Source organism: Pogona vitticeps, chromosome 5 (assembly GCF_051106095.1).
Source record: "Pogona vitticeps strain Pit_001003342236 chromosome 5, PviZW2.1, whole genome shotgun sequence".
In the NCBI taxonomy this organism is placed as follows: domain Eukaryota; kingdom Metazoa; phylum Chordata; class Lepidosauria; order Squamata; family Agamidae; genus Pogona; species Pogona vitticeps.
In genome coordinates, this window is record NC_135787.1 from 179,509,147 (window position 1) to 179,527,078 (window position 17,932).

At 40.2% G+C, this 17,932-nt stretch overlaps 2 protein-coding genes across 9 annotated transcripts in view; one reads left to right on the forward strand and one right to left on the reverse strand.

The window, feature by feature from the left end:
• Window positions 1-17,932, reverse strand: part of CACNA2D4 (calcium voltage-gated channel auxiliary subunit alpha2delta 4) — a 176,227-nt gene that overhangs the window by 35,933 nt on the left and 122,362 nt on the right. The window lies entirely within an intron of this gene.
• Window positions 1-17,932, forward strand: part of LRTM2 (leucine rich repeat transmembrane protein 2) — a 39,849-nt gene that overhangs the window by 4,983 nt on the left and 16,934 nt on the right. For 2 of the 6 annotated variants that reach the window (XM_078376339.1, XM_078376338.1), the window contains exon 2: window positions 142-340. Coding sequence is in view for 2 of the 6 variants with exons in the window: in XM_078376338.1 (XP_078232464.1) it covers window positions 217-340 (124 nt within the window). In the remaining 4 variants the exon portion in view is untranslated. Of the gene's footprint in view, window positions 1-11; window positions 341-4,901; window positions 5,312-6,622; window positions 17,820-17,932 lie in introns of those variants that run through there. The other 4 variants (XM_020789085.3, XM_020789083.3, XM_078376340.1 and 1 more) reach the window with 4 other exon arrangements.

Below are 17,932 nucleotides of genomic sequence, written 5' to 3' on the forward strand. Positions count from 1 at the left end.
TGTATAGTGCTGTTATCACAGATGTACCCCCCAGCTGTCACTCCACCCCGCTTAGTCTCTTCCTCCGTTTCTCTCCCCCCCCCGCTCTCCACTTGGTGATTTCTCGATCATTCAGCAAACAGCCTTCGCTTTCATACACAGGCATCTCCCTTTGGCTTCCCTGCTGCACTTCCAATGGTTCGGGAGCCTTAGCATCATGCAGAGTGAAGAGGGCTGATGCCAAAAGGCATCCTCGGAGTGCCTGCCTGCTTGTTTGCCGACTGCTTATACTGGAATAATTGGATACCCACAAGGGAATTTGAGCGCTCTGAAGAGACTCCATTCCAGCCAAAGGAGACTAGTAAGTAGTGGGTCTTGTTTTTCTGATACCATCTGCCTTCTGAATAAATGTCTTTGAATGGGTTTGCCCTTTCCCATTTGGTCTACCGTCACAGGGAGGAATTTGCAAAGCACTGACAGGATTGTGTATAAACCAGTGTGGCAGAGAGGGAGAGAAGGTGCTTATGAGGCAAAGCGCAGCTGGGCGAGGCTACAGGGCAGATGTTTGATTGACAGAGTGGCAGTTGGATGATGAGTTCAGCACAGACATTCAAGGCTAACCCAAATCAGAGGAAGAGCACTGGAAGAAAGAATGCCTGCCAGCTGTGGAGAAAGCATAATTCTTTCTTTCTGGCAACTCAAGGCTGAGAGTACAGCCAGGAGCCTCAGTAGTTTGTGTCTCAGTTGATGACAAGATTATCCACTCCCTACCCTGCCTCTTCCTCTGGGGACATGCGATCTTTCTTGTATCCCCATCAAAGGCAATTTCATATGGTGACTTGCCTGGAAATATGGGGGGGGGGCAGGGGAAGAGAGAGTGCTACTCTAGCTAGTGAGAGTTTTATAGAAGTATATTTTCAATTATACAATGTCTTTTAAAAAATAGCTGGCTGAAATGAAGATATGGATGAGGAAGCCGAGAGATGAAAAAGGTGCGTACTTGTGGACTAAAGGCTTACCTATAAAAAGTTCAAGTTCTAACAACTGGGATTTTAATGCGATAAGGACTTTGACTCAATTTTACAGAGGGACTCTCTCCCGCCCCTCTTTCAGTGCAGGACAGAAGAATCATGCCATAAAATCTGAACCCAGAGATGCTGTGCCTCAGGAGGAACCAAAAATAGTTGTCTAAAAAGACATCACTCCCCCCCCCACCCCTTTGTTGCCCCAGAGGCTGGTCCCTGAGATCAGTGAACCTTTGTGAAGGTGTCATGCTGGTGGAGGGAGAGGGAAAGGACACAGGCTGCCTTTTTCAGTTGTTGGTACTTAGGAAGGATTTGTTCAGAGGGAGGCGTTGAGAAGGAAAGTGGGGAGAAAAAGAGGGATGAACACTTTCTGTTTTGTATGTGCGTGCATCCATGCATGCGTGAGTGCGTGTGTGTTTGCCTGCAGATGCCAATGTATATGCTAGGAAGAACAAATAGCTAAGTGAGACGGAGTGCGGGGACACTAGCCTTCCTAACAACCTTCTGCCACAATGCATTCATTTCATTGTCTGCCTTTATTTATTTAAAATAAAAGGAGGTTAAATTTAGATCTTAATTTAAGCCTTCCTAGCTCCTGGGGTCACCTTTGAAAATCTATATCTGAACTTGCCCTCTAGTTTGAGATTATTCTGATAGTGGGCCTAGCCTATTTTTATAGGAAAGAGCAGCATTATATTCTGCCCTCAACGATTGCTTGGTGAGTGACAATTTTTGTGCATGTGTGTGTGTGTGGGGGGAGAAGCTGGTTTCCATAAAAGCTGTCATAGTTGCTCTCTGAGGTGCTGCTAGAAAAGCCAGAGAAAGGGGACTTTTTTTCTTATAAATGTTAGAAAACTGAAGCCCCCTTTTATCAGCCAAGTTTCATCCAGAAGCAAAAAGTATTTTGCAATGGAGCTTTGCTGCTAGGTTCCATTTTAGAAAACCGGATTGTTCTGTAACAGCTGAGAGTGAACAATGTCTGCTAGTGAATTTATTCCAAGTGAGTGAAGGGCCAGAGGGTATTATATCCCAGGCTGACATTATTGCAGATATACTAAATAAACACAATTCACCCAAGGCAGGTAAAGATAAATTCGGGTGCTGATGGTGATGGGAAAGCATAGGGAAAACAGTCCAAACAATTTTCCAGCCTAGTAACACATTGCCGCTCTCAGCCTGACTGAGTACCACTTCCGAGTGCACTGAATTAATAGTTCTCATTCCTCAATATGAAGATGTCTCCCATTCATCACTTCAAACTCCAGTTATTTTCTAAGTCCTCTGTAACACCCAGAATCTGTGGTAGGAGGTGTGAAGATGTCAAACTGAAATCTGAAATGGTGACTAGATGAAAGCATGTGGTTTATTTAACAGTACTGAGGAAACAGGTAGTCAGTTATTGCATGTGTGAAGATTTAATACTGTATATCCACCAATAAAAAGCAGGACCTCTGGTCTCTGGAAACGGCACAGGTGAGACCATCTTCTCTTTATTTCAGTATAGCATACAGTATAGCGTATAGGTTCCAGACCCCCTAACTTTAAGAACCTCTTTCAACTACAAATCTGTCCTGCTTCAGCCTCTATAGCTCAAGGCAGTCACAGTCATACCTCCCACCTACCCCCATAGCAACCAACATAGTTTCAAGAAGGTTCCATTTTGCTCCATCCCTCATGTTCTTCATGCATCCATTGTATTTTTTTTCTTTATGTCCTCATTCCTCAGAAACAAAGTTCTACGCTGAACAAAATCTTTATTAGATCAGTAAAAGGTCAAAAACAAAGCAAGCTTTCAACGTCTCCAAACTTTATCTTTATCTGTATAATTTTTCAGATTTTAAATTTTAAAAAGTTACATTTTTCAGTGATTCTATAAAGATAATGATCCAATAAAGGTAATGTTCAACCCAGCACCTTGTTTCTGTGAAAAGATAGAATGGCAAATTTTTCTGCTCATGGATTGTGGCTTACAGAGTACTTTACATACATTGATTCAATGACTTCTCAGAGTAGGAGACCCAGTTGGGTAGGCCAGTTGATAAACTTTTAAAAGAAGGATTTGTTTTTGATGGGACACACAGTGACAGCTTAGAAACTTCCCATTTTCTTGACAGCCTGTCAAATGCCCTTCTGAAGCAGTTGGGTATGGCATCTTTCACATGTACTCTGCGTGGGCATATCAAGGAACACTGTGGAAGCCCAGCCTGTCCCCTACGGAGCCAGCTAAAGACTTGGGGGCTTCCTCCAAGTTGTGTCATCCCGGCCATTTACATCACAGAGGTTAATCAAGTGAAGCAAATTCATGAAGCTAACTGAGGCAGAAAGAGAAATAAGCAAAAAGCCGTTCAGAATTCAGTATAAATATAGTGCAGTTTAAGGAGGAGGGTGAACTTTCCTCTGGGAATTTTGCTAGCAGCTGTAAATGCAGATTTCAAAAACCCCTTAGGACTGAAGAGTGTTTGCCATACAATTGCTGACATATTTTCTTATACCCTATCCATATGTGCACATGGCTTCATGTGTACAAAGACCTCCCCCAAACAGTGAAACAGTAACCAGGCCCTTTCAGATCCTAAGCAGGGCCTTTCACTATTCCCACAACCTTCCCAATTTTGTCTCCTTGGCAGATATAGTAGCTCATGATTATTCATGCTGCTGATACCCTCATACTGACAGGACGGGAGTTCGGAGAAACACAGCCAATATTGAAACTCACTGGAATTGCATGATGATAAATTACAAAAATTGTGAAGTGACAAGACTTCCTATAATACACTCTGCTCACAGAAATGAAACTATGAATCATTTGAGGCTTTTCCATGTGCATTTTTTTTGTTTGTTTTGGTTTGTGGATAGGAGCAAGAATTGCATAATTGTTATTTAAAAGTGCGGGATCCAGGTGTCTTTTTTTTAAAAGAAAGAATGCAGAGGTATTCAAATTAAAATATTCAGTCACTGAGAAGTGATGTTTTCCCTCCAGCTAGCACATCCATCAGAGTTATGAATGCTCTGTGGAACACAACTGTTTAAACTGCTCCCACCCCCACCACAAATATCTGCACCATTTCAGGACCTTAAAGTATTTAATTATTGAGGAGCTAATTGCGCCCTCAACGCATCACTCAAATCCGGGAGCACATATTTCTTTTTTTAAAAAATAGCGAATCAAACTCCCACTGCAGCTTTCTAACTGTGAACACAGCATTAACATTAGTTTCTTGGGAGATTGTGGATGATCTTTCTCAGTACTAGAGCTCATTTTACTCTGATTTCCTCCCCCACCATCCATGTGACTAGGCTTCCCACCATCCCCAATGGGCTACAACTCTGTTGTACAACTCTTGTATTCTTCACTTGTATGAGTATAGTTTGGCACTTCAATATAACAAGTATAAAAATTCATGTAGTTTGGCACAAAAAAATTGACAAGTTGTAACATGAATGCAGATGGTTACTCACAAAAGGTCTGAAAGAGTCTGGGAATGCATTATACCAGTTCATATAAACATGATTTATAAAGGAATTCATCATAAACACAACACATCTCAAAATGACTAGTGGGCAGTTTAACCTGATAACATATCTACTCAGAGGTAAGTCCCACTGAGATAAATTTATATTACTCTGAGGTGACTGTAAACTGAGTTGAGGGTGTTAATTTCCCTATCAAAACTAAGATTTGGGTACCACCATTTTTCATATGCCTTTTTTTCTTACTGTGGTGCCTTACATTTTTCTAATCTATAAATCATATTTTCTTTTCTGCCGCCTACCACAGACTCAGCCACATATTAGCCATGCATTCCTATCATACATCACAGTCACTGTTCTGTGTACATTTTTCATGTCCCCTGGAGATAAACTGGCAAGAAGGGCTGCTTTCATTATAGGCATGGAGTACGTCAGGCTTTCTAACCCTAGAATTGTTTGGGCCCCTGTGTGACTGAATAAGGGAAGGCAGGTGTTGTCATGGAAATCCATTTATTTGCCTTCAACCGGGGTGCTGTGCCAGAAGTCACAACAGGACTCCCCCCCAAAGGCATCATAGAGCAAAGGTGTGCTCTAGCATCCTGCATTCCAAAAACTGAGAATGAAAGCATGCTAATTCAAAGTCGTTTATTATCAGCATTCAAACTTACATTACCATTTTGGGGGGTTTCTTGTTCAAATTTGACCTCTCCTTCACTCTTACTTACATGGCCTGTGTTTGACGGGTCACATCTTCCTCAGAACAGCTTTGATAGATAGTGGAAGATTGTGTTCCTGCTCAGTGGTGGACCTGCTGCCCCCATTTGCACTGCAGACAGGTAAGACTGCAGTCCCAATGCAGAAGGTACAGTATGCATTGTCACAGAACACATGACTCTTGGCAGCATTTCCTACATTCTGGCAACATTAGCTGCACAGAAGACTTTTGAAATGCATATCTTTCATGCTCAGTAAGCAGGCCAATATTAATTCTATATTCCATATTAATACTGTATTATATACAGTCAAGAGCACATGGTTGGGTGATAAATAGATGTCACCCAATGAAGAGTAAATTTTTCAGTCATGCAACATGAAGTTTATCCAACCTCGAAACTCAATTTTGAGAGCTGAAAAGAGCCTGGAAAGACATAGGTGAAGTAGGGCTAAGATCACCTTCTGGCATAGGTATAACTATCCCTGCTTGCTCATTCTATATACTACCTCTACCACGTAGCTTTCAAAAAAGTCTTGTACGGTGTAAAAGCCAATGTCCAGTATATTTTAACTTATTGGTTCAACAAGAAGAATAAAAGTTGGATATCCTAAGTCCCATTTCTTCTACATGTTATGTCAGATATCTGAGTCCTCTTTCTTCTACAGATTTTTATAACATTCCCATGTAGAAGTTCCTTTACCACACTTTTATAACCTTATAGTTTTCCTCTGCGTTATTAAGGAAACATTTCTAAGTGTTCAGAAGAACTGAAAACAGAGTGCAATTCTGAGGAGAAATTATATCACTCTGGACAGGGTTTTCAAATAACAGCCCATTTTCCTAATTCTAGCTGGCTAGATAGCTCAGGGGTTCAGTTTTCTGGCTATGGACTTTGATCCCCTACCTGTTCCCCGCTCTCTTTTGGCCTTTTCCCTTCACTTGGTTATCACCCAAATTATTTTTCCTCACTTATCAACCCCAGGTCAAGAAGAGCATTTATGTTAGCCCGATTTAACATTTTTCCCTCAGCGAACCATGCCGGTCGATTTGCAAATATTCCTAAAGAGGACCGATTATGCCTGTTCTGCCACTTGGTTCCGGATACACTTGATCATATACTGTTTTCCTGCCCAGTTCATTTTTCCATTCATAAGGCACTACTAGAACCCTGGTTATCTTCCCTGCCGAACACCCCTGAGATGTTTCTGAATGATTCTTCCTCCCGTATTACTGAAGCTGTCGCTATTTTTTTGCTTGAGATTCTTAAATTAACTTCCAAGTTATAACCCGTTGTGTTTATTGTTAGTAATCCCAGCTGTATTTATGCCAATAAAGGTTTGGAGAAAGAAGAAAGACTTTGATCCCCCACTATCTTTCCTGGGAGAAGAAACAGCCTGTGTAGCTTTAGGCAAGCTGCACAGTCCCAAGATGCCCTCACAAGAAGGGAATGGTAAACCACATCTGGATATTCTCTACTTAGAAAACGCTGGAAAGGGTCATTGTATGTTGAAATCGACTTGATGGCATGATATTATTATATTCTGAGTTCTATTACATGGCACCTACCCTACCTCCAAATGAGGAAATATACTCAGAAATTATGTCTGTATGTAGCCTTCCAAAATTACTGTAAATGTATGTGCAGTACAAAAAAAGTCACTCTCATTGCTTTTGTGAGCTCAGAATGGACACCATCCCTTCTGTCAAGGGACGGCACAAGGGAGATTAAACTTCTGAGCCACTACTGACCATGAGATTAACCTCTGCAGGAAATTAAAGTGCCTCTGCAAAAGACCCTCTCCTCTACAGCTGAAAGAGACCAAAATTAGGATGTGGATTAGAATTGGCAGGGCTGGTGATAAGTCGCCACCCACATACAACTGTTCCTGTCTGAATCTGAAAATGGTCTCTCCAGTGTCATATGTAATTCCTTGCCTTGCCTCATACTGTTTTATTTCAAAACATTATTAGTTTTATTCCAAAATAGGGATAGAAAGAGTCAATATTCATCTGCACTAAAAAGAAAAGCAAGTTGTAACTTGCCCAACCCAGCGGCCTCAGTTCCAATTAAAAATTATATACATACAATACATTCTACCCAGGCCTGTGTTGCTACTGTAGGCATCAGTACCAATAGATTGAAATCTCATCCATCCATCCATCCACACTTACCCTTTTTACCCTGGTACATGCCTTTTTTCAACAGCATTATTCCACACCTTCCTTGTGAGGCTCTGAGATGCCCAACTCTCTTTAGAACTCTGAGTAGGAACCTAAGATTCTCTAGATCTGCAGTCCCTATAATCTTGGACACATCAGAAGACAAATAGTTGCATCCAGCCCTTTATATCTTGTATACGTTAATCTTAGTGGGCTTTTCCTTTGAGAAAGCTGTTTCCCCAGAACTGGTAGCTCTTGAACAGGAATCAAAATCTCAAATAAAGGTATCTATTTCAGTGGATAGAGTGACAGACAAAGATTGAGTAGACCTAGAAATTTATTGGGGAGGGGTGGCACTGATAAAACCCCAATAGTAACCCTACTAGGTAAAGCCACTCCTTACAAGAAAAAAACATTTCTCTAATTTTCTGGAATTACATCTGAATTTCACGATATGATTTCAGCCATAGCTCATCCCAGAATATATTTCAGTGGCACTTCTCAGTGCTGGAACATTCTTGTGGGTATATGAAGAGTCTGTTCCCATTAAAACTCTATGTTCATAGTATACTGCCACATGCCACTATTTCAAGAAACAAACATTGGTTTGGTCTGCAAGTGAGTTTAGTTGGCTGTTCATTTTCAGAGCCTCTGCTTACAGTACACCCTTTGACATTTCTCTTTAAAATTTCTTAACAGTCATCATGCATATTAATTGAGTGGATTTACATACTGCTTTTCAACGGAAGCCCTCAATTCGCAGTGCAATGAATACATTAAAACAAAATAAAAACCGCCCAGCTAGAGCAGGAGCTGGTGCCTGGTGTCTTCCTGATGCTCTCTCCCTGCAATCTTTCCCGCACATTAGAGGGGGTGCTTCTGAGAAATCAGTGCTTTTAGAAAACACCTTAGAAACAGTTCTTTTTAAAGTCTAATTGATACACTTTTTATCCCTTCACTCAGACCCAAGAAACTAGTGGTGAGGAAATGCAGGGTGCTGTGTAGGAATCCAAAGATTCATAAATCAAAAACAAATAAACAAGTAGTCAGGTTACATATGATATGCAGTGTTGTCTAGAGAGGATTCCATATTTACAGGGGTGGGTAAGTATTGGACTCACTGAATTTACACGGCCGACACACAACACATGAGTACTGTAGTGACTGGACTGTTAGGTTCAGGAAGGGCAGGACAGCAATTACAGCATAAAATCAGTCATGGTAGTGTCAGTCTTTCTGTGTCATCTGTCATCAAGTCATATCTCGCTTATAGTAACCCTAATAAGTTTTTCAAGGTAAATGAGATATTTAAGGAGTGATTTTCCCAGTTCTACCCCTCTCAGTGAGTTCCCATGACCAAGTGGGGGTTCAAATCCAGGTCTCCTGATTCCTAGCCTGTCACTGAACCCATTGCACCACATTACCCACTATCAGTGTTACCATCTGCTTGGTACTGCCAAATAAGAATGCATACATCTATCAGAGGGTCTGAGTCTCAGTGGAAAACAGACGTAGAACTGTGGGACTGGGGGAGGCTGATAAGGGGTGTGAATCCTTGGAGTGGCTTAATACTGGGTGCGAATACTAGACCTGCTCTCAGCGTAGGTGGTTAACTGCTATCAATAATACACAGTGGGCAGAATCCAGATGTCCATATAAGGTCTGTGTAACAAATCGAGGGCAACTGAGAAAGTGTCAGGGTGTGTCTCAGTTATGTGGTCACTTTCCTGACTGTGCAACTGAGATGTGCCTCAGTTAATTAATAATAATTATGTACTGTCAAGTCAGTTCTGATGTATGGCAACTTTTTAAAAAAATTCTAGACAGAGAAAAAATGGGTTACCATTCCTTTCTTCTGGAGGCACCCTGGAATTGTGCAGTTGGCCCATAACTACATAGGCTTGCTCTTCTCCCAGGAGGCACAGTAGGGAATCAAACTCACAACCTCTATCTCCACAGCCAGAAACCTAAATAATTGAATTATCCTCATTAATGGCCTGCAATTAGTGGTACTGAACTATGCAAACCTTAGGTGAACACCAATAGGATTTTGACCAACATTTATAATTTTCAATCAATTTTTGATTTAAAAAAAATCAAAGCAATTTTTATATTGTATCTCAATCATTCTTGCAAAAGTACTGTAAAAAAGGCCACTATCAACATCCACAATGACAAACAAAGACTGAATCTGACTTAATGAGTGTTTGCTAAGGCCAGTTATAGAATTCATGGCTAAGGTGATGTACAATTGATACCTTGGTTCATAGCTTATAGTATGCTATCCATTTCTGAAAAAACAATGACACATGTATTTAAATGTCTAGAATCCTCCTCAATCCTCAGGGTCATGGCAATTCACTTAAGTAAAACTAAACAAACATTTAGACAAAATCAAACTGCGGAAAAAATATGTTCAAAATATGTTTACACAATATCATGTTGCATTGTTTTGCCCTTTCACGAGTACTGTATTTTGCACCATAACAGGTTTTAGAAATTGCAGTAATACAGATGGTTTTAATGCAATTAAATCAAGCAAAGAAATCAAGGACTCAAAAATATTTCAAGGAATGCTTTTGAAAAGGATTTAATATATAAATCAAAACATTGGCCTCATATCCTTCAGTGTCACGGAAAAGAATTCTACATTAGCACCAGAATCATCATAGCAAGAATTATACTTGCCCTACATAGCTACTAAACCAGGCCTATACAACTTGAGATCAGTCAAGCCAAATGTAGTTCACCCCCCACATATGCGTGCTTAGCATGGGCTCAGTAAATCTCTTGGTCTTCCTCCTTACCCAGGATGTTACCCAGGATGCAAACAATTAACTATCAAATCAGAATCATGAATGTTATAGACAAGTTCTACTCTTCATCTACATCACTGGTTCTTAACCTTGGGTTACTCAGGAGTTTTGGACTGCAATTCCCAGAAGCCTTCACCAACTGTGCTGGCTGGGGTTTCTGGGAGTTGCAGTTCAAAAACATCCGAGTAACAAAGGTTAAGAACCACTGATCTACGTAATTCTTCCGTTTGTACACATGCAGCCCATCTCTTGCGCTCTACCAACAATTCCAAAGAAACGCAAGAAAGTGAATAATCTTAACCCTACCCTCTCACAGACCTTTTACAGTAAAGTCACCTTGTCAAATTCTTCAGTACAGTGCACCATAAATAGGATCCACATGTGTCATTGAACACCAGATGACATTATGTATTATTTCTACACACATGAAACCTTGACAGTACAAGAAGATACATCTGATAGAGCCTCACACATTGGACTGTTTCACTGAAAGCAGTCATAGCGCCACAACACACCCACCCAAAATTCACAAAAATCAATTTAATTCCCTCTACTTCCTGAATCAAAGTGTGTATCGTTAGATATTCATCTAGGGGGCCCTCAGATGCTGTTGGATGGCAAGTCCGATCATTCCTCATTGTTGGCTGTGCTTGTTAAGGCTGATGGGAGTTGAAGTCCAACAGAAGTGAAAGGCCTGCAAGTTGCCTACCTATGATTTTGATAGATATAGGTTGGAAAATAATCCCTCCGCAGAACTGAACATGTAGGATTACACATTTTTCTTGCAAGGCATTTATATCTTTAACAGTTATTGTCCTACTAATCACGTGTTTTTAAGCTCTAAAAAGTTCTGAGGAGTCCTGTGCAGGCGCAGATTTAGCCCATTTGTGTGCATTCACAGAGACCCCAAAGAAGAATACTTCATCTGCTAGTTGCTGCAGATCAGGCACTTATTTGAATGAGCTGCATCAGAAACAGAAAAAAATTAATGGGAACCTTTAGGGCAGAGGTGAGCAGAAAACAGACCCCTGTCCAGTGCTGGATTGCTTTTTTGTTTCTGATTAGCCACTTATGGCTGGAGTATTTCAAAGAATGCTGAACTACGTGTGCCTTAGTCTGGTCCTGTGTGAAGCATTTCTGATGTTGCACAGCATTTGTCTACTCTGACTGCTCCATATATAATTTAATTCCTGGACTACTTACTCAAAGTAGATTGGATGCAAAATGGAACTGAGTGGGATTGTTGACACTTGGTGTGCATTTTAAATTTTTTGTTCCATGTCTGCAATATTTAGGCTTGAGTAAGCTAGAAACATCTCTCCAACTACTGTGAACTACTGTGTTACCCTAACCTACAAAAATAAGAAGCACTTTTAATTGTTTAGCTAATATAGCATTGCTAATTTTACTGGATATATCCAGGTCAAATTTCCCCCTTTTCTCTCTGTGATCATCCTTCTCCAAACTTTTAGCTTAGCTTCTGATCTGCACTGCATTATATCCCACCAAATAAAGTCAGCGTCTGGATGAATGGATATGCAACCAACCTCAATCCTTTTATAGGAAAAAAAAAACCTCTGAGTATAGTTTTTAGTGGATTTCCTAAGGTTAAGCTTAAGGTCATTCTAAAGATGCCTTGGGTGCCCAATGTGGCAGTTCACTTCATTAAAGTGCCATATAAACGCATTTCAGACCACCTTTGGGCAACCTGCTCATGCCCTATGCTAGCCAAACACTTATTTTCATGCACTGAAATAGAACATTGCAAATCTCTGTGAATGGCTTGAGGGTTGTTATGACACAGAAAAAGAAACAAGAGCATCCAAATGTTTGCATGCACATGGGGAGAGGAGGAAAGGAAGAGAGAGGCTACTAGATAATCTTCTTAAAGCGTTCGCTAACCTTTGCCTAACTCTGAAAGATTCCTGGTAAAATACTAAAGCATTTCAAGACTTCAATGCCACTCTCTTGTTGTGTGTGCATATGGTCTCATGCTCTCAGTGTTGCTCTTGCTGCTGCTGCTCAAATAATCTGCTCAGTTACTTATGATCTACATTTCCTAGTCTACCAGATACTACATTTTCTGCTTCTTCAACAAATAAAGGTTCTTATTGCGATTTCTAAGAATGTTGTGACGTAAGGTTTGTAGAGTGGACTCCTGGTTTTTGTTCCAATTTCACTCTCACAGATCTGTTTGGCTGTATTTCATATTTGTATTACATGTGAGTCAGTGTTAAGGGATGTGGTGGCGCTGTGGGCTAAACCGCAGAAGCCTATGCTGCAGGGTCAGAAGACCAAGCAGTCATAAGATCGAATCCACATGACGGAGTGAGCACCTGTCACTTGTCCCAGCTCCCGCCAACCTAGTGGTTCGAAAGCATGCAAATGCAAGTAGATTAATAGGGACCACTTCGGTGGGAAGGTAACAGCGTTCCGTGTCTAAGTTGCACTGGCCATGTGACCACAGAAGATTGTCTTCGGACAAACGCTGGCTCTATGGCTTGGAAACGGGGATGAGCACCGCCCCCTAGAATCGAACACGACTGGACAAAACTTGTCAAGGGGAACCTTTACCTTTACCTTTACCAGTGTTAAGTATTTGGCCCGTACAATCTGGACCACTTTTCTGCTCAGTTACAGGCTCACTGGGTTAGCCACTCTTTCTCACAAGTCAATTTGACAATGGCAGCATTCACACAGATACACAATGTGAAAACTAAAAAATATTTAATAACTCAAACCAGGAATTTTGTACAGCGTATAGAATTAACTTGCAGAACTCCCTGCCACCAGAAGTACAGTAGTAAATTCTAATAATGTGGCAATCGGATGACTGTAGATACAGATATGAACAGTATCTAGATACAGTGTTCATAGTCTATTTTGGATGTCCGAATATTCAAAATTTCTGAGACTAAATGATAGTGGATGAAATAGATTTTTAGTACATTTTATTATGAAAATCATGAAGTACTCCAGTGCTTCCTGGTGTAGACAACATGGTGACCAAAGCAAACTGCAGGTCAAACTAATCTACCTGTTTTTAAAACAAAAGGAAGAGAAACCATGAGAGTTCTGATGTCCAGCCTGATGTAATGTATAATACAATCAATATTCTAAAAAACCTCTGTTGCTCAATTGCTTCAAGGTCATAGGCTCAAATGCCTGATTTTTTACTTCTGCTATGAACTGAGTCTCTAACTGCAGTGATGGATCTATGAGCACACCTCCAATGTGACTTTAAGGGGTAGTGTAGTCTCATTCAAAAGAGGATAATGTTCAAACCTGAACCAGTAGAGCATCACACCAATTGTGCAGAATTACTGTAAACCTCAATTTGCTGATTCACATCTAGTCCAACTTTACTCAGCTTTAAGACAAGAGTTCAGAATCTCCACATCTTTCTGAGAGAGGACAGAGATGGGTATAATCATTGTATCTCCATCCAAATCTCTGGATGAGTACACCCTGCAGCTTTATATAGATGCTGAACAGAATAAGCACTAGGACGGAACCTCACATATTTGAAGAAGCTTTTGAAAAATATATATCCCATGGATGTGCACACCATTCTACTGTTAAATAAGTTTTGTGTCGCTTAAAAAGCTACAGATTTTTTTTACTAGAATCAAGAGAAAACATAATATGCGTGCACACAAGAATGCTTTTCCAGAATATTTTTTCTCAAAAATTGTTGTCTCTCTTTAGTCTTAGTAATACTAGTATCCATTTATACCAAATCTCACCAAACTTATCCCCTAGCTTTCTAATCGATAACAAATAAGACAACTTGCTGTATCTATGCAAATACTTCAATGATTCTATGTAGGGGGTGGAAACAGCATAAGTAGGTGAGTCTTTACAGCTATTTTTTAAAGTATGGTAATGGTTTTAAAATATTCTGAAAAAGGAAGAAAACCCATGTAACAGAACTACAATCTAGCAGAAGTTAAATATGCCAATGATTGCAGTGATAAAGGCATGAAAAGAATGACACTGAAATGTTCATGCAGAAGTGCATCATTTCAGCTGATTCTCTAGTAAGCATACTCAGGATCGTGGCCTTACTGGATATCCCTGAACTCAGCAGGACTTACTCCTGTGTAAATATGCGTTAGATTGGGCTGTAAATTCCACTAAAGTCACACTGAAACACTGAAGTCCAAAGGAGATAAGCATGATTGCCTTCTTCTCCAAAACCAAGATCATAAAACCTCTTATTTCCACACGGATGAAAATTGTGTATTTCACTTAAATTGAATTCAAGAAGACTTACACAACACATTTACTTGATTTTAAGGGAACCCACAACCACATATATATGTTTATGACTGCAGCTTTATGGTGTAACTAACATTTTCTAGATTTATACCCTATTCTGTTCAGAGATATGTGACTACACATTTAAATGTCACTGCACAGCAATGCATAACTACAAGCTCACCCATTTGAGAAGGCAGTGCAGGTTAGAGCCTTTCAAGCTACAATTCACCCTGTGTTTAGGTATGGGCTGTACATTAGACTTTACCTGAATCTTACACCTATCTAAAAACTGAGTTACCAACACTGGTCATAAATACCTCACTAGTCATGTCAACACATCATATAATCTGAATCTTTTTGTTCGTTAAGAAAAAGGATAATTCTTTAGACCAGCAGCTTTTAGCCTTTTTTGGGCCTAGAATCAAGACTTAACTACAATGTATAACATGGGCTCTAGTTTAGAATCTTTAACCATACAGTGTAAGCAGTAAGAAATAGGAGGGATATACTGTATTTCTGATGTTTGCATAGAAGAGGAAGTCTTGGTAGATGCAAGTTGCCTTGCTGCAATGAACAGAACTATTAAAATATAGGAGTTCCACCATTTAGTACCATCACCATCTTGCTGTCTTTATCTTTCCCATAAAACATAGCAACTCCCCAAACAACCAAACCAACAAGCAAACAAACAAAATGATGGGAATCCTGCTGTACTACATCCTAATTGAAGCCATATATTAGTTAGAGTTCCCTACTAGACCAATAACTGCACTTGAGCAACACAGAGCATGCTGGATAGTGACAACTAGAATTGCTCTGAGAAGGCTCTATTCCAGATCAGGGTACATCTCCAAGGATCTTTGTATATCACTGTATCAGCCACAACCACAGGGAACACTAGGCAGGTGTAAACATAAGCTCAAAGGTCCAGCCACAGAGCAAAATGGTATAGCAGAACAATATCCTTTGTGGAGAGGCAGAGACAGAAATGAGTCAGAAAGATGGAAAATAAAATGCATTGTCAGGAAGTGGAGGCATTTTATACACAGCTAGCATGGTGTAGAAAGACTGTATATGTGTTTATGCCTGCATGTGTGCCGATGAGAGGATGGATGAATTGCCGGTGTGCATGTGGATGTGTAGGAAGAGACAGAATTTGGTGCCATTGATGATCTTAGGAGAAACAAGAAGCAATGTGTACAACAGTCCTGGTTCCATTCACTACAATGCCTGAGAATTTTCAGTGAAAGAAAGAAAGAAAGAAAGAAAGAAAGAAAGAAAGAAAGAAAGAAAGAAAGAAAGAAAGAAAGAAAGAAAGAAAGAAAGAAAGAAAGAAACCTTTATGAGTAGCAGGTGTATCGTTTCCACCCGTTTTCACATACAGTATATCAATCCACTTCTCATATGAATGGAGTACAATGCAATCCCTGACAGAAAAAAAGGTTGCCCCATTCCTGTGTTGTTCCTTCTAATTTCTTCCACTACATGATAAACAGAAATTCAACATGAACACTTTTCGATTGTATCTTTAATTAAGAAAAGGGGCATACTTGTTGAATATCTTGCCCGCTACTATGAAAGCCACAGAGACCATAATAGGCCAGAAATAACTAGAGTAATTAAAATATTTGTTTTCATTAGATTAATTTTGATGGGGCTTCTAAAACAAGCATGGACATGAGAAATAAATCACTGCACAGATACTAGTTATCTTTCACATGATATGACATGCCTGTGTTACTAAGTTTAGAGACTGGTATAATTCTAATGCTGTCCGGATTTAAAAGATGGGATACATTTGACCAACATATGTCTCAGAAAACAACAAATGTATCTCATCTTTTTAATCCAGATGATCACTATAATTCTGCTTTAGGGCTTGACATCAGCAGTGTATTAATAGTAAATATAAATTACAGCTGAAATTGGTAATGAATATAAAAATCTATTAGAACAGAACACTGTCATTTTCATACTATTGCTAATTATGTATAATGAGTTCCACATGAGGACAGCTATTATACCAGAATACATCTTTATGTTCAAACAGATTTTTAAAAGATCATAACCCCACAAAACATATCATAAAATTTATAAAATTGTCAAAATAGTAGATGTGTTATTTTATTTTAGCACATACGATAAAGAAACAAAACAAAGAAAACAAATTCCAAGTCTTGTGGTATCCTTAAAGCTAAGAGCTTTATTTCTGCATGAGATTTTGTGGAGTATATAATCCACAAAGCACTGAGAAAGGAAAACGATGGATCCGCCTTGAGCTGCTTTTGAGGTTATATGCTCTAACCTGGAAACTATTGCTGTTGTAAGGTGGGTAGGATGCAGACAGAGGTTTCTGCAGTGCAGGAAATGCACCTTACACATGCTCAGAAGCAGTCTCTTTGGTGTTATTTCTTCACATACAGTATTTAATTGCTAAATTCTAGCACCAGAAACAGATTATAAGGCTGATTGGGGTGGGGTCAGTGAACTGAATCATACTGGGGCTCAATTTCAGCAGGGATTCCTCAGAACCTATCTCTCAACTCTGTTTTAATCCCTCTCCCCAAAAAGAAATCCTGGAACATATGAAGTAATAACAAAGACATTGCCTTGGAGAACCTGCAGAGCGCCCTTCCTTTTATTTGTGTGCCTTACCCTTTTCTTCATCTTGCCCAAATGAGCAACTGCTGAATGTGTGGGGGAAAAAATGTCCCCTGCAAATTATTGTGTTTGATATGAGATAGTGTGAAAGTTGCAATTGTGTAATAATAAGTCGTTCTCACAGGCAAATTGTCCTAACCCTACAATTATCAAATGATGGCCATGGACATGAAAATCAGAACTGGTAGCAACTCTGAATTCATACAGGTTTCCTGAAGAGGGTGGCATAGTTTCCAATCATGCTTGATTGCTATTATCAGGGGGTGGGGTGGCTATAGACATTTTCTGCCTTACAGTTCTGGACACAGGCAGGCAGGAGAGAGCCTTAAGTTGTCCTTTGAAAGGTACAGTCTTCTATGTGCTTTCACTTGAGCCATACAGGTGGGTCACTGATGGCATCAGTAACAACCCAGGCACAGCAAAGCTGAGCAGTGGGGGTGGGAATGAAAGAGCCAAAGAGAGTGGCATGCAGTTCCTAATACCTCAGGGAACGAAGGATGGGATCATTCCACAACAGGATTTGAAAGTGATCAACTCTCTAGCCCAGCCATCCAGAGCAGCTAAGTCTCTGTGGCTGTCAGCTTAACTCTGCCGCTGGTTCCTGTGGGGTAGAGGAGTTAAATAGGACACAGGCTCAGAGGCAGCCAGCCTGTTTGCTGGAAATCAGGGAAAGAGAAGAAGGTGGAATTTGGTCAGAGCACCCAAGCAGGGGACAGGGAACATCTCCAGGTAAGCCCTCCAGCTTGGCTTGAAGAAGAGGGGGAGGGGGAGGAAGAAGGTTTTTCAAGGACCGATTGAATGCCTTGGAGTGGGAACTCTTTAAGCTGTTGGGAGGCACAAAG